This window comes from Mesoplodon densirostris, chromosome 1 (genome assembly GCF_025265405.1).
Source record: "Mesoplodon densirostris isolate mMesDen1 chromosome 1, mMesDen1 primary haplotype, whole genome shotgun sequence".
NCBI classification, from domain to species: Eukaryota; Metazoa; Chordata; class Mammalia; order Artiodactyla; family Ziphiidae; genus Mesoplodon; species Mesoplodon densirostris.
The window spans coordinates 48,951,023-48,977,686 of record NC_082661.1 but is presented as its reverse complement, the minus strand read 5'-3'; the positions used below and the strand labels follow the sequence as shown (position 1 = coordinate 48,977,686).

At 45.3% G+C, this 26,664-nt stretch overlaps 1 protein-coding gene across 1 annotated transcript in view; it reads left to right on the top strand.

The window, feature by feature from the left end:
• WDFY4 (WDFY family member 4) overlaps positions 1–26,664 on the top strand; it is a 260,571-nt gene that overhangs the window by 92,678 nt on the left and 141,229 nt on the right. The window contains exons 25-35 of the mRNA XM_060078451.1: positions 464–625; positions 1,237–1,328; positions 3,142–3,241; positions 5,199–5,404; positions 6,203–6,372; positions 8,515–8,640; positions 20,928–21,092; positions 23,804–24,007; positions 24,734–24,848; positions 25,118–25,124; positions 26,109–26,259. Coding sequence (XP_059934434.1) covers positions 464–625; positions 1,237–1,328; positions 3,142–3,241; positions 5,199–5,404; positions 6,203–6,372; positions 8,515–8,640; positions 20,928–21,092; positions 23,804–24,007; positions 24,734–24,848; positions 25,118–25,124; positions 26,109–26,259 — 1,498 coding nt within the window. The remainder of the gene's footprint in view (positions 1–463; positions 626–1,236; positions 1,329–3,141; positions 3,242–5,198; positions 5,405–6,202; positions 6,373–8,514; positions 8,641–20,927; positions 21,093–23,803; positions 24,008–24,733; positions 24,849–25,117; positions 25,125–26,108; positions 26,260–26,664) is intronic.

Sequence of the window (26,664 nt, the reverse complement as noted above, 5' to 3'; positions counted from 1 at the left end):
CTCAGCGGCGTGTTCATCCACTTTGTGGTTTGGGGTGAGCAGGAAGACGCACACCCAGATGGGCTCGCGGAGGCCCGCGCTCCGGCTATTGGGAAGTGCTCCGCGGTCACGCTCCAGTCTGCTCTCTTTGTTCTGAGTTTTCTGAGACCAGCATTAGTTTTCCCTGAGGCTTGGAATTTAAAAGTCAATAGCTGGGGTTGTCTTTGAAGGCAGTTTTCAGGGGTGGGGGCGTGAGGGGGTGGAGGGGTGGAAGGGCACCGGGAGGCTCATCCCTGAGCGACTCTGGCACTGGGCAGACACATATTCGATGGGTGTCTGACAGCGTTTTGACGAGTTGCCAAGAGCTCATCGGAGTCAGAGGGCCATGGAGCAAGCCCAGCCGGTGGAACCTTTTTAGCAGAAACACAGCAAATTTGGTTCATTCCAGTAAAAGCTTTTACTGCCTCTCTCCCGGGCTCGCCAGGGAAGGACCCCGGAATGCTGAAGTTGCTCACCAGGCGCGGCTTATTCCCAAGCTCGTCTTCCTCTTCAACGAGCCAGGCCTCGCCCCCTCCAAGATACCCACCATCATTGCCATCCTGGGCTGTCAGCTGAGGGGCCACTTCAGCCTCCAGGACTTGCGCAGGTACTGCGCCAGCTCCCCGGGGGGAAGGGCAGAGCCTCGGGGCTGTTTAAGGAGGGAAGGTAGGCGCCAGCTCTCCGCTGACCATGCTCAGCCCAGCAGCACTGCCCCTTCAATGCAGCAGCAGGTTCTATTTCCTTCGAACCTCCTAGGAGTTTCTCTGTTCAGGGCGGAGAGCTGAAAAAAGGGGTGGGTCCGCTAGACTCCCCAGCAGGCTGTGTGTTCACTGCTCCCTGGTGCTCGGACACACCTCGTGTGCCAAGAACTCCAGAAATTCCGTGAGCACAGGCATCCTCACTGACCAACAACCCAACATGCCTGCCTTTTGCAGACTTCCCAAAGGATAGTCCCCACTGGCAGGACATTCACCTTTTCTGTCCTCATCCCTGTTTGTTCTGTTGAGCTGGCAGAGCCAGAGTTAGCTGCTCTGATGAATCCTGACAGATCTGAGAAGTCTTTGGAAATATCACATTGATCACAGAATAACGCGATTCCCCTCAAAGCCTCCCTTGAAGCCGCATTTAGGTGGATCACTGTAGAAAACCTTCACATGTGTGTTTAGGAGACAGGGGCTGAGCCCACATTTGAGCGTGTCCTTCTCTTTCTGTCTTAAGAATCGGGCTGTTTATTGTGTACACCCTCAAGCCTTCATCAGTGAACGAGAGGCAGATCTGCGTGGACGGAGCCCCGCACCCCTCCGTGCCCGGTGAGAAGACCTTTCCCAGACGCAGCAGGACAACCACCGTGTCCTGAAGGCAGCAGAACGACCCCCATGACGGCCCTGAGAGGAACATGCTGTGGGGCCATTGTGCATGAGAGACTGAGGGGGAGGAGGGGGAAGGCACCCACAGCCGAGCTGTTGTTCCCACACGGTGGCTTATGAGGTCACATCTCTATGATTATGGTCACGAATAAACGCAAATTGTATGTGCTTCCTTCACAACCTGGAATGGCTTCCAAGGCCTCCAGGATAACACTCAGTTCCCTGTAGATCAGCAGGTGGGAGCCTTCAATGCCCCAACCCTTGCCTTGCTCCCCTGATGAGCCCCAGCTTCAACACTCTGAAGCACGTACACGTCCTAATGTGTGACGGTCCGCCCGTCCATCCATGCTCTGCAGGTGCTGTTCGCTCTGCAGGAGTGCCTCCCTTGCCCTGCTCCCACCCCATCTCACCCCGCTAGACCAGCCGTTCCCAGTCCCACAAGCCAGGTTAAGTCATCTCTTCTGTGCTTCTAGAGCCATTGCATTTAATCTCATGCGAAGGTCTGTGATTTGTTTCTCTGAGTCTCTTTCTCCCTAACCAGACTCAGAACTGCAGCTACATCGTGTTCCAAATTCCCTCTGCTAGGGCAAATGTGAGGGGGACAACTACTGACTGCTTTGCCCTGGGTCCTCTGGATCTGCTGTGTCCAAGATGGGAGCCTCTAGCTGCACATGGCCATTTAAATTTAAATTCTAATTAATCGAAATGAAATGCAATTAAAAATTCAGTTCCTCAGTCACACTAGCCTTGTCCCAAGTGCTTGATAACCACGTGCGGCTAGTGGTTACTGCACTGGACAGGATAGATAGAGAACACTTTTACTGCAAAAGATTCTCTTAGATAGTGTTACTCAGTCCAGATAAATTATCTGTTATCCTTAGACCAAGCCTGAAAAGTAGGAATTACTATTCCCATTTTACAGATGAGAAAACAGAGGCTCAGAGAGATTAGGATCTTAATGAGCGATGGGGCCAGAATCCAAATAGAGGGGACTCTGACTCTGGTTCTCCAAGCTGCCTCATCAGTTCTATTTCTACAGCATGGTGGGTGTGCCCCAAATTGGTGGTAAAATAACTGGTTAACCAAGGGGAAGAATGAATGGATAATGAGAAGAAAACAGTGCACTGTTTCGTCAACCCTTCTTCTCATAGGGACTCCACGCTAAAACTTTTACCTCACTAAACATCTTCTATTAAGACAATATTTACATGGCCTTCAGGGTTATAATAACACTTCAGAAGTAAAGTTTCTTCTTCCTCTGGATCCATATACCTCTTGCTACAATTCAAGCTCTATTTTTAGTGCAACATAGACATGCCAAAGGTCTAGCCTAGAAACAAATTGAGAGCAGGAACTCAGATCAAGGATCATAATCTTCACTTCTTTGCCCCCAGTGCCTTGCATAATGCCCAGCATGTAGTAGGTGCTCAGGAAATGTTGCAGCCTATGATAATTTAAAAAATTCATCTACTGGAAGGAGAATTTGACCTTATCATTTTTAGGATTTTTTTTTTGGTGGGGGGTGGGGAATAGGGAGCATCAAAAACATCTCTAGTTAAAGGGAACTTTAGGAACATTTCCTGAAATTCTTTTTAAGCATTGCATGGAAATCTAGAACTGAAAGCCAAAATTTCAAGTCCCATCCATGTCTCAACTCCTGGGAGAACTAAGCATTTGGTGAATACGATTGCTTACTGCAGCAAATATTGTCTCTTTACATCCGTTTTTTCTCAAATCTGAATTTTCTTTTTTGTAGCTGGAAGTCAAACATCTGGAAAGACAATCTGGCTCAGAAACCAGTTGCTGGAGATGCTGCTCAGTGTAATATCTTCTTCCCGACTTCATCTGTCCTCTGAGTAAGTAGCTCCAGAAAGAGTGATTTGGCATGAGGCTGCTTCATACAGGGTGCATATTAAAACCTTTTCTTAATGAAAAGTTTAGCATCTCTGAGTTGGTTTTCTGCAATGTGTTCTCTGCACTAGTCAGAAAGAAAATTATATTTTCTCCACCCAATAAAGCAAACCTTGCCCTAAGATATTCTGATGCAAATGTTAAATGGGCATGAGTAACTCAAAACAGATTTGGTGTAATTACAATAAACGCTTTTTGTCACCATTGCTATAGTGTCATTGTTATTGTTTTGGCGGTTGTGATAATTACCGATTTTGATGTCCTATACTTGGCAGACAATAGAATGGAGAAATGGTTAGCCTAAATAACATCTATCAAGGAAAAGGCTTGCCAAATTCTTCTGCTATTTACTGTTATTTAGCTATTTTTCCAAGTTGGAAAAAGAAGTATCTGCGTTCAATTAACTTTCAAAAACAACGTGTAATCATAAAATTCCATGAACTCTCTCCGACTGCCTGTTTTATCTCAGCTCTGGAGTCATTAATTCAAGAACTATTTGTTGAGTATCTCCTGTGTGCCAGACACCGTTCCTCCCTCTGAGAATGCAGTGCTGAGTAAGACAGTCCGGATCCTTATTACTCTCACTGAGTTGACATTTTAGTGTGTACGTGTGTTTGGGGCAGGGAAGAATCAGGGTGGGGAGTTACCCCTCAGTAAAACGGCCTTTCAAATAGCACTTAAAAAGTCTTTACATGTCTAGAATCAAAGCATGGTAGAACTGGAAGATGCCTTGGAGATGAGCTAGTCCCTTCCTTTTCACTTTTTTGAAAAGGAATGTAGTGTAGTGCTTAAGCACCTGGACTCTGACAGCCAGACCTCCTGGGTTCAAATCCCAGCTCTGTCCCCCAGGGACCTCGGGGAGGTTACCTAAGCCTCCCCTCTATGCCTCTCTTCTACTCATCTTTATGAGGATTAAGATAGTAGCTGCCATAGATGGAAATTATTATGTGGCTAGCTCTGAGCATGGTGCCTGGGATACTATAAATACTCCATCAGCTAACCACTGTGACCATCACCACCACCATTCTCATTACCATCATCATCACTTCCACCAACATCCTCCTCCTCATCATCATCATAATGAAGGAAGGTGACCAGAGCTCGTCAAGAGCTCTGCCAAAGTCATCCCATTAGCAAACGGAGACATGACTAGAAGAGAAGATGGTCTCTTGACTCCTAGTTCTAGTGGCCACGCCCTCACCATGCCTCATCTGGCAGCTCGTGCTGAGAACACTGCCCGGCCAGGATGGATCCTTCCCTGGCTCTCACGAGGCTGAGTCCTTTGCTGAACCATTGCCCCTGAGGATTGGCTTCCCATCTCCCTGCCCTCCCTTTCCCTCTAGCAGGTCTGTATTCTCTAGACTCATCGTTTTAAAATTCATTTTTGAAAGTGACAGTTAAACATGTATTTTTTTGTCTAAGCCAATAAAGGTGCATAAATATTGGACTATTCCATTTAGATTAGTTTTGAACTAAAGTGTGTTTAAGAAGGGAGTTCAGTAACCATTATGTGTTTTATGTGACTGCATTGATGTAATTAGATGGTGGCCATTCAGACACTGTGTAGGCATGAATATTAGTGAATAGGGCTATCAAAGGGCCTGCATATTTTTACATCTATTGGTACATAGTTTCCAACTGCTTTCAAAAGCTTTGGCCAACTTACACTTCAGCCATTAATAGGCAAATTCATCTATTTCACAGCAACCTTGCCAGCATTTTATTTTACCGATCTTTTAAAATGTAGCATGTACTTTGCTAAGTGATGTCCAGATATTAAACTTAACTTGCCTTTTTTAGGTGACTAGTGAAGCTGAACGTTATTTGAATTTTCTGGACATGTCATTTGCTTATGGGCTGAGAGGTAATTTATAGCATTTATTGACCCCCTTCCCCCTGCAGGACAAAGGAAGAGATGTTTCTGAACCTGGGGCCCGATTGGTTCCTGCTATTCGTGCAGGGCCATGTGCACCCCAGCACAGTGGTGCTGGGATTGAAGCTGCTGCTGCACTTTTTGTCAAACCCCTCCCTCCGTGGGCGATTTAAAGATGGCCTGTCTGCGGGGTCCTGGGTGGAACGCAGCTCTGAGGGCGTGGACATCCTGATGGGTGAGTGTGTGGTCATCTCCAGGAGGCAGGGTGCCCCCTGTGGTCTGTGAGTGAGGACCTGCCAGGACTTGCTTGGGGCTTTCACAGCTCCGTGCTGTAGGATCACCTTGACCCTGACCCCTTCCCTCCCATCAGCCCCAGCCCCCTCTGACTTCCTTTTTAGGATCCCACCATGGCCTCACTGCTCTTCAGATGCTGGGGATTTCTTCCCATTCCTCAAAGCCTCCTTAGCTCTTTCCCTCTTCCTGGGATGCTTCCCCAACCCTCAGTACCGGCATGGCTCTCCTGTTTGATGTGGATTCATCCTTCAGCTCTTGATTCAAATGTTACTTACTCTAGGAGAGGAGGAGAGTCCCGTATGGATTAGGGCACCTTTTATACTCTCTTTTTTTTTTCATAGTGCTTATCATCATTTATACATATTTATTTAGGTATTTAATTCTGTAAAGTCTGTCCCTCCCACCACATTGTAAGTAGTTGATAAAGGCCTGGGGTTCTGTATATTTTGTCAGAACACTATGTTCTTATTGCCTAATACAAAAAGGTCTTATTGCCTCTAGGGTGGTAGGCACCAAATAAGCATCTGGTTTTGAACGAATGAACGAGCATGTCAGGAATAGGAAAAATTCTTGTTGAGCACTTTCTTGTGCTCCAGTATGTGTGACATATATTTCCATCTGGCATCTCTGTGGGATGGGTGGGTGGTAGGGGATTCCTTTCTGCGCCCAATTCTCACCTTGACCAGAAGCAACAGCAAGTTTTCTCAATTGGATTTTGTGCCCCTCCCCCTCATAATAGATAACCTGAAGAGCCACCCTCCCACGCCTGACCAGAGCCCCTGCGTGCTTCCTGGGTTCCAAGTCTTGAGTGACTTTCTGGCCCACCATGTTCATATTCCGGAAGTCTACCTCATCGTGTCCACCTTCTTCCTACAAACACCACTTACAGAGCTGATGGACGGGCCCAAAGTAGGTTCTGGGGGTTCCTGGGATGGAGTGACACACTTGGCTTTCTGATTCTGTATGACCAAGGCAGGTCCCTAAGACTCCCCTCCCCTTCCTCCATGTTTTTCCAGCTTTCGTCCTGACCTACTTCCTTCCCTAGCAGTCCCACCCCTGGCTAGCTTTTCAAATACCCTTCACTTCTTCAGCCTCTGCCTCTCATGTCCCTCCCAGCAGGTCTCTGTTTTTATCAGTTCCTCTTTTAAGTCTTTCTCCTTCTGGGCACAGCTAGAGAAATCACACGATGGCGGGGGCCACACGGGGAGGTGAATTGCTCCCGTAACAGACATAGAGCCTCAGTTTATGTCCTCCAAAGAAACATGTCCCTTTACCTTAGTAATGCCCCTGCTATCCCCCTGCATTCTAGCGTGACCCTTACATGCCCCGAGCCTTCTGGCCCACAGACGCCCTTTGCTCAGATGACTTATGTCATGGTAGGAGTAGAGGCCCCCATGAAGGGGGCATTGCCTCAGGACCCCACCCTCCACCACTTGTATATTCCATGACCCTCTTTATCACCTTCTCTCCACTGTTGCTGGAAGGGCAGCTTTTCAGGGCTGGTCTGGATTCCTTCCACTCCTTTCTTGAGTGACCTCACCCCTTATCATCCCTTCTTCTATATTTTCGGCATCTCTTTCTACTGACTCTTTCCTCATAGACCATAAGTATGATAAATTATGTCCCACCTAAAACCAGAAGCTGCCCCCTTGACTCACACTCTTGACCAGCTCCTGTCCTGTTTATCACTCTCCTATTTTTCCTTGGCCAATTTTCTCCAAAGAGGAGCCTACACTCACTGTATATACCTTCTCACCAGCCTCTCGTTCACTAACTCACCGACTTGCACCAAATCCAAGGCTTCACTGGCTCCTGTTCCTGTGGGATCACATTCAGAGTCCCCCAGCCAGCATCAAGACCCTTCCTGATTGGATGTCTCACTTGTCTCCCCAGCCCAGCTTCCTTTCTCGCTGGCCCTTTGTGCTGTGATCCTCCTGAGTCACCTCCCCAGTAAGACCAGCTTCTTTGTCCTTGCCTGCTCTGGGCCTTTAATGAGCCCTTTCTCCCACCATCACCTGCCTGGAAAGGTGTCTTCCCTCAATTCTCAGCTCAGATGCCACCTCCTGCTTAGACTCCCTAGACAACAGTAACCATTCCTCTTTGGGCCTCATCATGCATTCACCTTTGCCTTATATGTCACCAGCACATTTACATCTGCTTCTCTCCTTAGATACTGAGCACCTCAAAAATAGACCCCGCCTCTTACTCACCTTCCTGGGCACCTGACAGACAGACTCAGAAATTGTTTTTTTGTCTTAATAGAGTTGAGTTAAACCACACTGAATTGACAGGGGTGGAGGGGCACCTCTTTGCAAATAGAGGGCTAAAAAATTCACCTCTCGTACATCCTTATATTTGACCTATCACAATCTTGATAATATGCTAATAGTATTAGAGATCACACTTCAAAATAAAGTTCTTAATATGCTGTGCTAAGTTAATCAAAATGCTATATTTTAATTTTTCCAAGACTGTATTGCAGGAAACAAACATTTTCTGAATGTCAGGACCCGTGATAGATGTTTTACATATTTTATTTTCCTTGATATTTATAACAATCCCATGGGGCAGTTAATGTAATTTTCATTACACAGAGAAGGAAACTGAACTGCCAAGAGGCTGAATAGCTTGTGTAAGCCCAGTTTTTTAAGAGGCAAAGTCAGATCATCCTGCTTGTCAGCCCCATGTTCTCTCCGTTGCACTCTGCAGTTGCCCTAAAGCCTTTGAATTTGTCACATTTTCTATAATCTCATTTATAAAAATTCATTAAAATTGATTGGGAGATTGACTATTTGTGATGTCAGACCAAAAGAACTAAATTCGATACCAGTTGCTGGTGGATCTTCAGCACCATCTTGGAGGTGTGCATTTCCCTTATACCCCATTAGTGGGCTGAAGCTCCCTGAATGGGCCAGCCACCTGGGCTGCTACTGTGCTGTTTTGCCTTTCCCACTGGGGCCCCTGGGAAATGCCATGTGCTGGCTGGAAAGCCGGTCGGTCCCCTTGCTGCATAACCACAGGTCTCTTTACATCCCTTGCCTCCTCTTTCAGGACAGCCTGGATGCCATGCTTCAGTGGCTCTTGCATAAGCACCACAGGGAAGAAGTCCTCCGGGCTGGGCTGTGCACTGAAGGTGCCCTGCTGCTCCTGGAGATGCTGAAAGCCACCATGAGCCAGGTGAGACCCATTCCCCACATGCCGAGACAGGGTTCTGACGGGAAGACAAGCTCAGAAAAGTCAACCTTGATTTTTCCCAGCAGCTTCCCAGTAGTGCTGATAATTTGCAGGTATTATTCAGAAATCTTGATAGAAGAGGCAAGGTGATAACTTAGGTGCTCAATGGGAAGCCCAGCCTAATTGTCCCCAGTGGAGTTTATGGGCTCTTGCCAGAAGACATCTGTTTTCCATTTGTTTAAACATTTGACTTTCTTCACTGGGAGATTTAACGACTCCAGTCAAAGGGAACATTTCTGAGCAACTGCTTTAAATTGGGAGCTTCAGGGACCCTGTGGAGGGGGAAAAGGGGTCTCTGCCCTCAAGGAGCTCACCTCTACCAGGACAGGTGGGCCTCTCGAGTGAGGGACCCATGAGGTAGAGAGACCTGTCTTAGAGAAGACAGCTGCCCGCTTGCTACAGACATGACATGGAGAGCCTTTGATTCAGGCCTTCAAGGTCCACCTTGAAGGTGGATGGAGAGGTTATTTTAGACCTGGAGGCAAAGGCCACGTGCCCTGTGAGCAAGAGTAATTGAGAGCCAGGTAACAAGAACACCCACGAGAGGCTGAAAAATTCTGGCTTCATTCTATAGACTCTAAAGGCAACTGGAGGTTTGAGATGTGTGGGGAAACCTAATTGCTTCTGTAAAATGATGCATGATTACCTTTAAAATTTAAATAAGAAAAAGAGTAGAAAGTAAAAATAACCTGAAATCACTCCCATCCGGAGGTGTAACCACTGTGAACTTTAGTGGAATATCCTTCCAGACACCTCTCTAAGAGTATACCATATCCTTAGAGGATCAGACCATATAAATTTCCTTTGCCTTTTTTTCTCAACATTTTGTTGGTAATCATCTATATTTGAAGATGGAAATTTTTGTAGCTTCTCGGAATGTTTGTTGTTATCAAAAGACTGTAATGAACTTTCTCGAGCAGACATCTTTTCCCTCTAGTTTGATGACCTCCTTAGTGTAAATTCCAGGATGTGGGATAGTGGGTCAAGGTGTACTTCATGCATTCTTTTTCTCAGGAAAGTTGCAGTAGACATTATACGTGTACATTCCTCCTAACACACATCCCACCGTCCTCTGTAGATGGGCTTGGCCCGGTCCTCACAGCCTCAGTGACATGGCCAAACTGATGAAGTTGAGTTCTTTTGCATTTATTATCACTGAGATTGATAGCATTTTCATATGCTTATTAACCATATCTACTTATTTTACTGTGAATTGCATGTTTCACCTTTTGCCAACTTTTCTGTGTGTGTGTTGATAATGCTTGGAAAGTATAGATCAAACTTTTTGCTCTTTTTAAAAACAGGAATGTACTTAATTTTTATTAAATACTCTTTTAGCATATAATTAGATGATCAGATGGGTTTTTCTTTTAAACATTTACCTCTGATGAATTATATCAATAGATTTCCTTGCATTCTCGCAAAGATGTCACTCTGTTCTTATCCATTTAGCATACTTCCTTATTCTGCTTGTAAATATTTAATTTATGATTTTGAATTCATATTTATAAATGATATTATATTGTGGTTTTCTTTATGTTATATGTTGTCAGGTTTTGATATCAGAATTATGCTAGCTTTACTAAAAAAAGACTTCTTTCTTTTTGTTCAAGATGATGTTAAATTCATGACTCATATTATGAAACTTGACTTCATACTATGAAACTTCTTGGGCCTGAATTTTTCCCATTATTGCCTTGCTTAGGCTTTTAAATGTCTCCTTCACCTAGTTTAGGTAATTGGTAGTTTTAAAAATCTTCCCATTTATTCAGTTTGCACGAATGGTCTCCTTTAATTCATTTAATTTTCTCTGTGATTATTTCCCTCTTCTTCTTAATTTGTAAATCCATGCTCTCGCTTCACTTCTCCCATTACTTAAGGAGCTGAGGACTTGTGGATTTGTAAGGAACCAACTTTGGATATATTTATCATTCCCCTCATTTTTTTCTGGCTAGTTCTAAAATTTTGATATGTGACATCTTAATTTTTTGTTGTTTTCTAGAGTTTCTGTGATTGCAGATTTAAAGACCTTTTTGATTCATCCTTTTCAGTGTCCATGTAGTTGAATTTTTTGTTTTCTTTTATTGTTGTTATTCATTTCCAGTTTAGTTTTGTCCTAGTCAGGACATGTGATCTTTACACTTTCCATCTTTGGGAAACTTATTCATGGCTCCCTTGTAGACCTAATGTGCAACTAATGTAGGGATGCCTGAAAAAAATGCATATTTTCTGTTTGCACCATAGAGAGTTTGTTACCCTTTTAAATCAATGTTATTTAGAAAGAGCAAACCAAAAGAATAACATGAAAGCATTTAAAATAAAGAAAATACATAGTATGCTGAGGGAAGTAAGAAAATAAGGCCAAACATTTACTTTATAATAGCAAACATAAAATGGTTAACTGTCATATAACAGACGTGACCCTTAAACTGGGTCAAAAAACAAGACCCAGTCTTCTGAAATCTAACAAACATATAACAAAAGCAAAGTCACTGGAAGATTATTTTGGTTCAATGAAGATATCTGCCATGAAAGCATCATTTACCAAATATGGTAGACAAGCATCAAAATCTAAAAGGCAAAAACCAGAAGGATAAGAGAAAAAGGTCAGAAATATAATTGTAGTGAATAATGCTAACATATCTCTCTCAAACAGTTTATTTTATTTTGCTTGGAACTTTACTTCGTTTGCTATTATTCCCTTGCACAGTGTAACCATAGATTTGTTTGCCTGTTCTTGAACTTAGTATCAGTGGAATCCTATAGTATGTACTCTTTTGCTTCTGGCTTCTTTCACTCATCATTATGTATGCTAGTAGTTCATTCTTTTTTTTTTTTTTAAACATCTTTATTGGAGTATAATTGCTTTACAATGTTGTATTAGTTTCTGCTGTATAACAAAGTGAATCATCTATATGTATACACATATCCTGATATCCCCTCCCTCTTGCGTCTCCCTCCCACCCTCCCTATCCCACCCCTCTAGGTGGTCACAAAGCACCGAGCTGATCTCCCTGTGCTATGCGGCTGCTTCCCACTAGCGATCTGTTTTACATTTGGTAGTGTATATATGTCCATGCCACTCTCTCACTTCGTCCCAGCTTCCCTTTCCCCTTCCCTGTGTCCTCAAGTCCATTCTCTACACTTGGGTCTTTATTTCTGTCTTGCCCCTAGGTTCTTCAGAACCATTTTTTTTTTTTTAGATTCCATATATATGTGTTAGCATATTGTTTTGTTTTTCTCTTTCTGACTTACTTCACTCTGTATGACAGACTCTGTGTCCATCCACCTCACTACAAATAACTCAATTTCATTTCTTTTTATGGCTGAGTAATATTCCATTGTATATATGTGCCTCTTCTTTATCCATTCATCTGTCGACGGACACCTAGCTTGCTTCCATGTCCTGGCTATTGGAAATAGTGCTGCAATGAACATTGTGGTACATGACTCTTCTTGAATTATGGTTTATTCAGGGTGTATGCCCAGTAGCGGGATTGCTGGGTCATATGGTAGTTCTATTTTTAGTTTTTTAAGGAACCTCCATACTGTTCTCCATAGTGGCTGTACCAATTTACATTCCCACCAACAGTGCAAGAGGGTTCCCTTTTCTCCACACCCTCTCCAGCATTGACTGTAGATTTTTTGATGATGGCCATTCTGACCGGTGTGAGATGATACCTCATTGTAGTTTTGATTTGCATTTCTCTAATGATTAGTGACGTTGAGCATCCTTTCATGTGTTTTTTGGTAGTCTGTATATCTTTGTTGGAAAAATGTCTATTCAGGTCTCCTGCCCATTTCTGGATTGGGTTCTTTGTTTTTTTGATATTGAGCTGCATGAGCTGCTTGTATATTTTGGAGATGAATCCTTTGTCAGTTTCATTTGCAAATATTCTCTCCCATTCTGAGGGTTGTCTTTTCATCTTCTTTATGGTTTCCTTTGCTGTGCACAAGCTTTTAAGTTTCAGTAAGTCCCATTTGTTTTATTTTTGTTTTTATTTCCATTTCTCTAGGAGGTGTGTCAAAAAGGATCTCACTGGATTTATGTCATGGAGTGTTCTGCCTGTGTTTTCCTCTAAGGGTTTTATAGTGTCTGGCCTTACACTTAGGTCTTTAATGCATTTTGAATTGATTTTTGTGTATGGTGTTAGGGAGTGTTCTAGTTTCATTCTTTTACATATAACTATCAAGTTTTCCCAGCACCACTTATTGAAGAGGCTGTCTTTTCTCCACTGTATATTCTTGCCTCCTTTATCAAAGATAAGGTGACCATATGTGCGTGGGTTTATCTCTGGGCTTTCTATCCTGTTCCAGTGGTCTATATTTCTGTTTTTGTGCCACTACCATACTGCCTTGACTACTGTAGCTTTGTGGTATAGTCTGAAGTCACAGCGCCTGATTCCTCCAGCTCTGTTTTTCTTTCTCAAGATTGCTTTGGCTATTTGGGGTCTTTTTTGTTTGCATACAAACTGTGAAATTTTTATTCTAGTTCTGTGAAAAATGCCAGTGGTAGTTTGATAAGGATTGCATTGAATCTGTAGATTGCTTTGGGTAGTATAGTCATTTTCACAATGTTGATTCTTCCATTCCAAGAACATGGTATATCTCTCCATCTGTTTGTATCATCTTTAATTTCTTTCATCAGTGTCTTATAGTTTTCTGCATACAGGTCTTTTGTCTCCTTAGGTAGGTTTATTCCTAGCTATTTTATTCTTTTTGTTGCAATGGTAAATGGGAGTGTTTCCTTAATTTCTCTTTCAGATTTTTCATCATTAGTGTATAGGAATGCCAGAGATTTCTGTGCATTAATTTTGTATCCTGCTACTTTACCAAATTCATTGATTAGCTCTAGTAGTTTTCTGGTAGCATCTTTAGGATTCTCTATGTATAGTATCCTGTCATCTGCAAACAGAGACAGTTTTACTTCTTCTTTGCCATTTTGGATTTCTTTTGTTTCTTTTTCTTCTCTGATTACCATGGCTAAAACTTCCAAAACTATGTTGAATAATAATGGTGAGAGTGGGCAACCTTGTCTTTTTCCTGATCTTAGTGGAAATGGTTTTAGTTTTTCACCATTGAGAACAATTGTTGGCTGTGGGTTTGTCATATATGGCCTTTATTATGTTGAGGTAAGCTCCCTCTATGCCTCCTTTCTGGAGGGTTTTTATCATAAATGGGTGTTGAATTTTGTCGAAAGCTTTTTCTGCATCTATTGAGATGATCATATGGTTTTTGTGTGTGTGTGTGTGTGTGTGGTACGCGGGCCTCTCATTGTTGTGGCCTCTCCCGTTGCGGAGCACAGGCTCCGGACATGCAGGCTCAGCGGCCATGGCTCACGGGCCCAGCCGCTCCGCGGCATGTGAGATCTTCCCGGACCGGGGCACAAACCTGTGTCCCCTGCATCGGCAGGTGGACTCTCAACCACTGCACCACCAGGGAAGCCCGATCATATGATTGTAATCCTTCAGTTTGTTAATATGGTGTATCACATTGATTTGCGCATATTGAAGAATCCTTGCCTTCCTGGGATAAACCCCACTTGATCGTGCTTTATGATCCTTTTCACGTGCTGTTGGATTCTGTTTGCTAGTGTTTTGTTGCGGATTTTTGCATCTATGCTCCTCAGTGATATTGGCCTGTAGTTTTCTTTTTTGGTGACATCTTTGTCTGGTTTTGGTATCAAGGTGATGGTGGCCTCGTAGAATGAGTTTGGGAAGTGTTCTTCCCTCTGCTATATTTTGGAAGTTTGAGAAGGATAGATGTTAGCTCTTCTCTAAATGTTTGATAGAATTGGCCTGTGAAGCCATCTGGTCCTGGGCTTTTGTTTGTTGGAAGATTTTTAGTCACAGTTTCAATTTCAGTGCTTGTGATTGGTCTGTTTATATTGGTCTGTCTCCTTGGTCAGTCTCTGAAGGTTGTGCTTTTCTAAGAATTTGTCCATTTCTTCCAGGTTGTCCATTTTATTGGCATATAGTTCGTTGCTTGTAGTAATCTCTCATGAACTTTTGTATTTCTGCAGTGTCAGTTGTTACTTCTCTTTTTTCATTTCTAATTCTGTTGATTTGAGTCTTTTCCCTTTTTTTTTTTGATGAGTCTGGCTAATGGTTTATCAATTTTTTTATCTTCTCAAAGAACCAACTTTTAGTTTTATTGATCTTTGCTGTTGTGTCCTTCATTTCTTTTTCATTTATTTCTGATCTGATTTTTATAATTTCTTTCTTTCTGCTAACTTTGGGGTGTTTTTTTTCTTCTTTCTCTAATTGCTTTAGGTGTACGTTTATGTTGTTTATCTGAGATTTTTATTGTTTCTTGAGGTAGGATTGTATTGCTATAAACTTCCCTTTTAGAACTGCTTTTGCTGCATCCCATAGGTTTTGGGTCATCGTGTTTTCATTGTCATTTGTTTCTAGGTATTTTTTGATTTCCTCTTTGATTTCTTCAGTGATCTCTCAGTTATTTAGTAGTGTATTGTTTAGCCTCCATGTGTTTGTATTTTTTACAGCTTTGTTTCTGTAATTGATATCTAGTCTCATAGCGTTGTGGTCGGAAAAGATACTTGATACGATTTCAATTTTTTTAAATTTACCAAGGCTTGATATGTGACCAAAGATATGATCTATCCTGGAGAATGCTGCATGAGCACTTGAGAAGAAAGTGTATTCTGTTGTTTTTGGATGGAATGTCCTATAAATATCAATTAAGTCCATCTTGTTTAATGTGTATTTAAAGCTTGTGTTTCCTTATTATTTTCATTTTGGATGATTTGTCCATTGGTGAAAGTGGGGTGTTAAAAAGTCCCCTACTATGATTGTGTTACTGTGGATTTCCCCTTTTATGGCTATTGACCCTTGCCTTATGTATTGAGGTGCTCCTATATTGGGTGCATAAATATTTTCAATTGTTATATCTTCTTCTTGGATCGATTCCTTGATCATTATGTAGTGTCCTTCTATGTCTCTTGTAATAGTCTTTATTGTAAAGTCTATTTTGTCTGGTAGGAGAATTGCTACTCCAGCTTTCTTTTGATTTCCATTTGTATGCAATATCTTTTTCCATCCTCTCACTTTCAGTCTGTGTGTGTCCCTAGGTCTGAAGTGGGTCTCTTGCAGATAGCATATATACGGGTCTTATTTTTGTATCCATTCAGCCAGTCTGTGTCTCTTGGTTGGAGCATTTAATCCATTTACATTTAAGGTAGTTATCGATATGTATGTTCCTGTTACCATTTTCTTAATAAATTGTTTTGTGTTTGTTATTGTAGGTCTTTTCCTTCACTTGTTTTTCCTGCCTAGAGAAGTTCCTTGTTGTAAAGCTGGTTTGGTGGTGCTGAATTCTCTTAGCTTTTTCTTGTCTGTAAAGTTTTTAATTTCTCCATCGAATCTGAATGAGATCCTTGTTGGGTAGAGTAATCTTGGTTGTAGGTTTTTCCCTTTCATCACTGTAAATATGTCCTGCCACTCCCTTCTGGCTTGCAGAGTTTCTGCTGAAAGATCAGCTGTTAACCTTATGGGGATTCCCTTGTATGTTATTTGTGGCTTTTCCCTTGCTGCTTTTAAGATTTTTTCCTTTATTTTTAATTTTTGATAGTTAGATTAATATGTGTCTTGGCGTGATTCTTCCTGGATTTATCCAGTATGGGACTCTCTGTGATTCTTGGACTTGATGGACTATTTGCTTTCCCATGTTAGGGAAGTTTTCAACTATAATCTCTTCAAATATTTTCTCAGTCCCTTTCTTTTTCTCTTCTTCTTCTGGGACCCCTATAATTCGAATGTTGGTGCATTTAATGTCCCAGAGGTCTCTGAGACTGTCCTCAATTCTTTTCACTCTTTTTTCTTTATTCTGCTCTGTGGTAGTTATTTCCACTATTTTATCTTCCAGGTCATTTATCCGTTCTTCTGCCTCAGTTATTCTGTTAATTGATTCCTTCTAGAGAATTTTTAATTTTATTTATTGTATTGTTCATCACTGTTTGCTCTTTAGTTCTTCTAGGTCCTTATTAAACGTTTCTTGTATTTTCTCCCTTCTATTTCCAAGATTTTGGATCATCTTTACTGTCATTACTCTGAATTCTTTTTCAGGTACACTGCCTATTTCCTCTTCATTTGTTTGGTCATTGGTTTTTACTTTGCTCCTTCATCTGCTGCATATTTCTCTGTCTTCTCATTTTGCTTAACTTACTGTGTTTGGTATCTCCTTTTCACCGGCTGCAGGTTTGTAGTTCCCATTGTTTTTGGTGTCTGCCCCCAGTGGGTTATGTTGGTTCAGTGGGTTGTGTAGGCTTCCTGGTGGCGGGGACTGGTGCCTGTGTTCTGGTGGTTGAGGCTGGATCTTGTCCTTCTGGTGGGCAGGACCATGTCCAGTGGTGTGTTTTGGGGTGTCTGTGATCTTATTATGATTTTACACCGGCTTTCTGCTAATGGGTGAGGTTGTGTTCCTGTCTTACTAGTTGTTTGGCATGTGGTGTCCAGCAGTGGAGCTTGCTGGTTGTTGAGTGCAGCTGGGTCTTAGCATTGAGACGCAGATCTCTGGGAGAGCACTCGCCGGTTGATATTACGTGGGGCCGGGAGGTCTCCTGTGGTTCTGTGTCCTGAACTCAGCTCTCCCACCTTAGAGGCTCAGGCCTGACACCCAACTGGAGCACCAAGACCTTGTCAGCCACGTGGCTCAGAAGAGAATGGAGGAAAAAAAAAGAAAGAAAAATAAATAAATAAATAAATAAAATAAAGTTATTAAAATAAAAAATTATTAAAATAAGAAAATTTAAAAGTAATTTTAAAAAAAGCAGAGCAACCAAACCAATAAACAAATCCACCAAGGATAACAAGCAATAAAAACTGTACTAAGATAAACATAAAAATCAGTAACTAGTCTGTCACATACAGCAAACCCCAAGTCTACAGTTGCTCCCAAAGTCCATCTCCTCATTTTGGGGTGATTCATTGTCTGTTCAGGTATTCCACAGATGCAGGGTACATCAGTTGATTGTGGAGATTTAATCTACTGCTCCTGAGGCTGCTGGGAGAGATTCCCCTTTCTTTTCTTTGTTCGCACAGCTCCTGGGGTTCAGCTTTGGATTTGGCCCACCTCTGTGTGTAGGTCGCCTGAGGGCGTCTGTTCTTTGCCCAGACAGGAGGGGGTTAAAGGAGCAGCTGATTAGGGGGCTCTGGCTCACTTAGGCTGGGGTGAGGGAGGGTTACGGAACGTGGGGTGAGCCTGTGGCGGCACAGGCCGGAGTGACATTGTAACAGCCCGAGGCGCATTGTGTGTTCTCCCGGGGAAGTTGTCCCTGGATCATGAGACCCTGGCAGTGGCGGGCTGCACAGGCTCCCGGGAGGAGAGGTGTGGACAGTGACCTGTGCTCACACACAGGCTTCTTGGTGGCGGCAGCAGCAGCCTTAGCATCTCATGCCCGTCTCTGAGGTCCGCGCTGTTAGCTGCAGCTCGCTCCTGTCTCTGGAGCTCGTTTAGGTGGAGCTCTGAATCCCCTCTCCTCGCGCACCCCAAAACAATGGTCTCTTGATTCTTAGGCAGTTCCAGACTTTTTCCCAGACTCCCTCCTGGCTAGCTGTGGCACACTAGCCCCCTTCAGGCTGTGTTCACACAGCCAACCCCAGTCCTCTCCCTGGGATCTGACCTCCGAAGCCAAAGCCTCAGGTCCCAGCTCCCACCCGCCCCAGCGGGTGAGCAGACAAGCCTCTCAGACTGGTGAGTGCTGGTCAGCACCAATCCTCCATGCGGGAATATCTCTGCTTTGCCCTCTGCACCCCTGTTGCTGCGCTCTCTGTGACTCCGAAGCTTCCCCCCTCCACCCACTCCCTGTTTCCACCAGTGAAGGGGCTTCCTAGTGTGTGGAAGCTTTTCCTCCTTCACAGCTCCCTCCCAGAGGTGCAGGTCCCCTCCTGTGCCTATTCTTTTGCCTCTGTTTTTTTCTTTTTTCTTTTGTCCTACCCAGGTACGTGGGGAGTTTCTTGCCTTTTGGGAAGTCTGAGGTCTTCTGCCAGCATTCAATAGGTGTTTTGTAGGAGTTGTTCCACATATATATGTATTTTTGATGTATTTGTGGTGAGGAAGTTGATCTCCATGCATGTCTTACTCCCCCACCATCTTGGTTCATTCTTTTTTATTGTTCAGTAGTATTTTATTGTGATAATGGATCACTATTTATATATTCATTCTGGGTTGTTTCCATTTGGAAATATTATGAATAAAGCTGCTATGTACATGTCTTCTGGTGGACATACATACTTCTTTCTGTAGGAAATATACGCAGGGTGAAGTTGTGGGTTATAATCTACACATGATTTGTTTTAGTAGATATTGCCAAATAGTTCTCCAAAGTGAAGTGCCAATTTACACTCACCAGCTCTTATTCTGGGAAGGTTCTAGTTGCTCCTGGTCCTTGTCAATATTTAACATTGTCGTCTTGTAGATGTTAGCGATTCTGCTATGTGCACCTATCCTTGGGAGCAGACAGCATTCTCTCCCTTGTGCAAATGTAGACATTGAAGCTGTGGAGGTTAACTCACTCAGGCAGGGTTCCAGAGCGAGGGCACGGTGGAGGCACGTGTGTCCAGCATTAGCATTTCATTCCAGGGCACTACCTTGCCTAAGGACCTTCAGGGGATGTCTGTTTCTTAGTACCTCAAATCCAGATTCTTCCAAAAGTCCAAGTCCTCTATATCTGACCTTATCTCCCAGCTTCCTCTGTATTTACCCTGTGCTAATCACTGTGAAAATAAGCCTGAAGCACTAAAATGTCTCACTTAATCCTCATGACAGCCTTATGAAATAGGTCATATTATGATCCTTGTTTTTCAGAGTTGGGACTGGAGGTGTAGGGGGATTAAGAAAGTGGTGCAAAACCACACTGTTAGTAAGTGGCAGAGGCAGCATTCAAACCAGGCCAACTAGCTCCAGAAAAAGCTCTCTGAACTCTGACTTCTGGTCCTCCCTCTAAATCTAATATCGTGCTGTATGAACCTGGTGGAGAAGCCAGGTGCAGGTGACTTCAGAAGCAGGTTTCCTCTGCCTGCCTGCTCAGCTCATACCAAACCCTCACAGAATCTCGGAAATGAGATTTTACACCTCTCTCTAGTTGTCCCATACGTATTGCCTTTCTTCAGTTAGGTTTGAGTTTTCTAGAATGAGGCTTAGTTCCAGACATTTGGTACCTATTTGGTAAACAGGACATGCGAACTCATGCACACAGGGCCAGGACTCGAGGCAGGCTGGTTGGGAAATGAGGAAGCCGCGGTGGGAGGGGCTGGGGATGAGGAACTGGCAAGAGGAAGACCCGTCGTCACCTATAACATCCACAGGAGTAGGCTGAGGGTCATTCAGTCTAGTTATTGGCGTGGCTACGTAGGGAATGACCCTGATATTAAGGTTGCTCAATTTTCAAGTTCCAGGCTGTCCATCCAGGACAGAGAAGGACCTCAGGCAGCAGCTGGACACACTGAGGCTAGAGTTAGTGTCCAGAAAGAGTGACTGGGCACAGCTGGTTAAGGGAGCTGGGCTCCAGCAAGGCGCTAGTGTGCAGCCACAATGGAGGCTCAGCCATGTGGCCGAGACCAGGTTATGGTTTGAGGCAAACAGGTGCCTGGGTCCCCTCAGGGTACTGGGTATCACTTCAGTGCAACATGATCTATTCCAGAGCCCTGACTGGTGCGGAAGGGGCTCCTCAAGCCCTGGCAGCCTTGGACAGGGTTTGTCCAGGGTCTGTAACTGGGAGCATTAGCACTGAGCTGGGGAAGGCTGGTGTCAACCCTAATTGGCAAGTTCCTTGAGCACAGAGGCCATGTCACACCACATAGAGGCAGTATGGGGAAGGCAGTCAGACGTTATAGCCAGGTTGCCTGGGTTCAACTACTGGCTCTGCCCCTTATCTGCTGGTTGAACGTTAACATGCTACTTAACCTCTCTGTATCTTTGTCTTCCCATCTGTAAAATAGGGGTAAATATAAAACGTGCCTCAGAGGGTTGTTGTGAGGTGAGAAGAGGAATTTGTGTGAAGCCCTTAGAGCAAGCCTGCACGTATTAAACCCTTCCTCAATTGATGACCAGTATCCTGTTCTAATCCACAGTTTTAGGTGTCCTGCAGTAAGGTGTCTTGTTGAGAGTCTCAGAAAGGAGGCCATCTCCCTAGATTTCAAATCTTCTGGTTCCTGTGCAGCCCCAAGTCATGCTCCCATGCACCTCCTCTCATGAAGTGTGTCCCTGATCAGCCCTCAACAGGTTCTGGAGACAGCGCCTGGGAACAGACATTCCCAGCCAGCGTGCTGCAGTTCCTTGGCCTCGTGCACAGCACCTACCCCCAGGATCCGGCCTGGCGGGCCCCAGAGTTCCTCCAGACCTTGGCTGCAGTCACCTTCCCCCTGGGAACCCATCAGGTAGGACATGCCTCTGCCCTACCACGGTGAGAGCAGGGGTGAGCGTCATCACCCTTCAAAGGCAAAGGACAAAATTCCTCCCCACCCCTCCCCAAATTAAAATACATTTAAGGCAACTTAGCTGAAACCTTAAGTAAACAACTTGGGTAATTTTCCTTCTCTTTATGAGATGATGCTTCAGGTCATTTTTGGCTCTGAGAGTCAATAAGTTTTTGAGTTGTCAGGAATCTCAGTAATGAGAAATTTGATGGTAGATCAAGTCCAATTTTATATGGAATACCCACACATTGATGATCATATGAAACAACAGATTCCACCCCAGGAAACCTGCGGCCGGTGCCCCAGCCAGGGGAGGGGTGGAACTGTCACAGTGTCCCATCTTCTTTGCAGCACACTTGTCCTGTTTACAGGCCACAGCATCTTTCAATCAGAGGGTTTGCCAGGGCCCAGCTGGGAGCACAGAGGGACCAACTGGGTCTTGAGGACAAAGTGTGGGTGTGGGGGTAGAGAGGGCGCTACAGGAAGAGATGTGAGTGAGTTTGAGAGCAAGAGCCAGTCCCAGCCAATCAGGGGACTCAGTGGGCTAAGAGCATCTGGGACCTGAGAGGAGCGGGCGAGGACAGGCGTGAAGGCAGGTGCAGGAGGAGGAAGAGCAGAAATCTGCTCATCACCCGTCGTGATAGAATAGGAGGTGAGACCCAGCCAGGGAGAGTGAATTAGCAACGCCTGTCTACAAATCAGTAACTGTAGCCAAAGGAACACGCTAGGTATGTTGGTAAGTAGAGGGTCTGGAAGCCATGCCAAGCACAGTGAGGTCAGGTAATAGTTGCTCTGTAATTATTTGCTAAATGACCAAGTGAATGAACCTGCTCTTTTAGCTCTTCTTTTCTAGAAGTGTATCCATGGTGCCAGCCTCCATCTCCTGAGCACCTGCAACAGCCCTGAGCCTGGTGCTTCACATTCCCTAACATACCCTGATGCAGGAGGTGTTAAAGGGGAGGGGGAGATTCAGGGAGGTGAAGCGGCACAGACTGGTTTCCTCCCGGTTTAGTGGGACAATGAGACCCATCTCACAAAAGAGTTGAGGAGATGAAACATGCCACAGCTTATGTGATTAATAAGTGACAGAACCAAGATTTACACCTCAGTCTCTCACCCCAAAGCCCATGTCCTTTCCATCGGTCAGTTTAAAATAACATTAAATGACCTAATAAAATCTGAGTATTTAGTTTTAATAAAAAGACAAAATGTAAAGACTAGAAGATTTGCAAAAAGGTAAAATAGTTTGATGGGTTAATATCAACTAAAGCAACATACTAGAAAAGTAGGTAGAAAAAAGATGCAATGAAGAGCGAAGGAAGGCACTGTGAGCAGCACTGAAGGGGGTGGGGGATGGGACCCCCACCCAGAAGCCAGGCAGGCAACCCTACAGACTGCCCCTCACCATTCCCCCCACCTGGAGCAGGCTGGGCCCTGGAGTCAACGGACTGACCTTCTCAGCCCAGATCCCCACCTCAGCCCCTCGCCCACAGGCCAGGCTCGCCATCTGCTGAGTCAGGGTTCCAGCCGGCTGCCCACCAGCAGCCACAGAGCACACTCTGACCCAGGCCTCTGCCTCCCCACGCTCAATAGTTCCTGCCTGAGGGAGGGCCTGGCCCAAAGTCACCTCCCAGCCTGCTGTGGATGAGACAGGCCCCAGTTCCAGAGCTCTTATCCCCATAGCTCCTTGCCTTGTTTCAGCTCCAAGTCGGCTCCAAAAGGCCTTTGTTGCACAGAACACATGACAGACTTCCTGCATGCAAAAGGCTGGTGGCCAAAAGGGTTTCTAGTTGCTATGATTTTATATGGCATCTTTCCAGTCAAGGCCGCATGGCGCTAATTAATGCAGTCATCACCTCCCTAGGTGCTGTTAAATTCATTTTATGGCTTAATTAAGAATTGCTGCATTAATTTTATGAATGAGCCAAGGGAGAAACCAACAGACAAACGTGAATGAAAAGTTCATGGGCTAGGAGTCAGGCATCCCTGGCCGGGTGTCCTTGGGCGTGTCATTTGGCCTCCCAGCATCTCCATGTCTTCCAGGATGTATCTGGGCTAATGACCCCCATCTCATTTATCTCCCAATATTTTTATAAATGTAAAACTGAGAAAGTGAAGGCCAAGGCACTTCAGGGACTTGGACGCCAGGACTGGCTGAAGTCCTACTTCTCTTCCCACCTGAAGGTCCTATCTGTCAACATCAGCAGAGCCTGGCAGGCAGTAAAGGTGAGGGCCCCACAGGAAGGTGGGATCCAGCTATCTTGGCCGTACACCAGGGTCAGGCATTGCTACATGCACTATTTCTCACTGCATCCTCACACATCTTCGTGTGTTCCTTTCCATCACTACTATTTGACTGATGGGGAGCTGTGGCACCGAGGAGGAAGTGCCTTGCACGGGATACATCCTGGGCTTCCTCGCTGAGCACTGCAGGTCTCTCTTGCTCTGTGCCCAGCTTCTGTCCACACTCCCACCCATCTGGAGTTCGGAGGCCACATCAGGCCATCTTTGAGCCCTGGGACTCTGGGTGAGCTGCCTACCTCCTCGAAGCCTCAGTTTCCTTACACGTTAATGGGTTTGATGAGAATCCCACCATGCACACCTCAGAGGTGGATGTGAGAGCGCTTTGAGGCAGGGTAGGCCGCTCATGCTGGGGTTCTCTTGTCTTTGAGGGGGCCGTGACTGAGTCTACCCAGGACACCAGCAGTCCTGAGGCTGAGCCTGAAGGCAACAGCACTGAGGAGGGTCTGCAGGCTCCTGCTGAGTCACATCCCACCCGGAAGCAGCTGAGGGAATTCATGCAGCTACTCTTGAGGGAGCTCTTGCTTGGGGCTTCCAACCCCAAGCAGTGGCAGCCGCTGGAGGTGCTCCTGGAGGTGGGTTGGAAAGGGTTTCATTGGGCTCTATGCTGTGGGAGGGCATGGGCACTGGGAGGGCATGAGCACCATGAGGGCTGGGTGTGCCCAGGGAGACCTGAGGGCTGATCTCTTGAGAGAGCTCATCCAGGCCTGTCCATGCCAATTGGCTGGTGGTCAGGAACCTCTCCTGGCGCTGCAGTGATTGGTGGGAGGGCATCCCCCAGAAACCACAGGCCCCGGCAGAGCAGGGAGCTCACCAAGCAGCAAGTCAATAGATGAATGAGGGCAGGTCTTAGCCAGGTTTCTAGAAGCAGAGCCTGAGACAGTGATTTTGTGGAAGTACTTTTTGGGGGGCGGTGCTCTCAGGAAAGTAGAGAAGGGATGCAGAGGAGAACAGGGGAGAACCTAGCCAGGACGTGGTCTCAGCAGTAGCCTAGATCAGAGCAGTAGTGTGCTATCTGCATCCCAGAGTTGGCCCCACCTTAAGGCACCTGACAGATGGTCATTGGCTGTGGGCCCCTCACCCCTTGACTCCTTGCCCTAGGAAGTAGGCATTTCTTCCTGGTTGAGGCAGTTTGGTCAGCAGAGGACAGTGCCCCAGAGAAGGGGCAGTTGTGAGCTATTGGCAGCCCAAGCTCCCAGCAGTGGCAGTATTAGCATATGGGCCAGGCAGAGGGACCTGGTGGGCACTGAGTGGACATCGTGGCCATGTGGCTGCTGTCTTAGTCCAGGGTTTACTTCCAGGCTTCTCCAGACAATGCCACCGGCCAACAGAAGCGAGACTTTCAATCTGAGGTCTTGCTTTCCACCATGGAAATATTTCACGTGATGAGTGGAGGTCAGGCACCAATGCTTAGAGGTGAGTGGGGGTGGATGACTTGCTCCTCCTGTTCATGACACAAAGCTGCTGACAGCTGAGCAGCACAGTCACAATCCTGCCAGCCACTGACCCCAGGACTCTAGAGGAAGTCTAGGCTGCAGGACTGTAGGGTGCTTTAGGAACCACAGGAAGATGCCGTCCACCTGTTCTTGTTGTTCACAAGAGCTCAGTGACTTTGCTCGGAGACCCCAGGGATGGCATACTTACTACTTTCCACGTCACCCCTGCCATTGTTGGGTCAGTCAGAGATGGAAAGTCCTGTTTTCTGAGTCAAAATCAGTTCGCCTCTAGCTTCAGTAGAATTTTCTTCTTCCTGTGAGGGGAGTCAAGATGTCAACCTGAATTTAACATTCTTCTGCTCACCTATGCCTGGGCACAGCAAATGTTTCTTAAATGAATGAACCTGGGTGAAGACGCTGCCATTGCCCCTAAGAAGTTCAAACTGAAACTTCATTCAGAACATTTGGTTCCGAGGCAGCTGTACCTTCCCGACAAGATTAAACAAGAGTTCTTTCTGTGGTTCTTGAGTCATGGAATCCTTAGTGATACAGCTCATCTTCTGGACTCCTCTTGCCCCACAATGCAGAAGCCCTGACTTTTCTGGGGTATCTGAAGTGTGGTAGGGTAGTGGAGTGATGAAAAGCGTGAGCTTGGTAGCCCAGTTCTGAGCATGGCTCTGTCACTGGACAGTGGTGTTACTCCGGGCAGGTGCCTGACCCTGTGAGTGAGGAGGATAGTCATGGCTAACTTAGAGTGTTGCTTTAAAGATTAACTGAGATCGTTGCATCCATGTCTGAGCACAACGCCTGCTGTGTTGGTGAGCACAGATAGATGACCCGACCTTACAGCTTCATCCTCTGCCCAAATAACAGCAGGGCCTTGGGTCACCATGACAGCCTTCCCATTACCCTATGCCTTAAATTCTCACCCACTCTTCTTCCAAATGGCCACTGGAAGAAATACTGCTCTGTACTTGCCTCCTCCCCATTTGGTTTATATCACTGATTGTTCAAGATTGATTTACTTTGAATAAATGTGTGTTCATTGGGCACCTATTGTATATAAGACCCCATTTTTGGAGCAACAGAGTACACACAGGGTTACAGTGGGCTGTACAGAGGTGAGTAAGATGTGGTTGGTTACCAAGAGGGGCTTGGAGATTGTTGTGGAGAGAAGGCAGTTTAGACCGATGATTTCTCAGCCTTGGTCTGTCACCCTCCCCCAACCCCCAGGTACTAGAGAGCCTCAGCCAAATGCAGAAGCTGCTGCTGCTCCTTCACTTGCCAGCATCTCCCACTTCATCCAGAAGCTGGTGGAGAAGCTGTACAGTGGAATGTTCTCAGCAGACCCCAGGCACATCCTTCTCTTCATCACGGAGCACATAATGTTGGTAAGAACCTCAGGTTGGCCCTGGTGGTAAGGCTTCTGCTGACCCACCAGGTGTCTGTATGACACTGCTGGCTGCTGTCCACTTGGTTCATATTGACCTGCTGTCCTTCCTGGAAATAGAATCTGAGATGGGTGGGAGGAAGGGGGAGGACCGTTACTGCCCAGGTTAATACCTAGTAGATGTTGAGCGCCCTGCAGTGTTCTCACCTTGGGCCACCTGAGACCCATCTCGGTGATTAGGGGCCGCAGCCCCCTGCACAGACACCTCCTAGACTCTGCACACCCCACTTTGGGTTTTTACTGTGAATGTTGGTTTAATCTTAATTATTGTTATTCCTCATCAACAAAGGGCGAAAAAGGTCTTTATCTCCAAAAGTTCTATTTCATTTTCTTCTATAAAATCCAC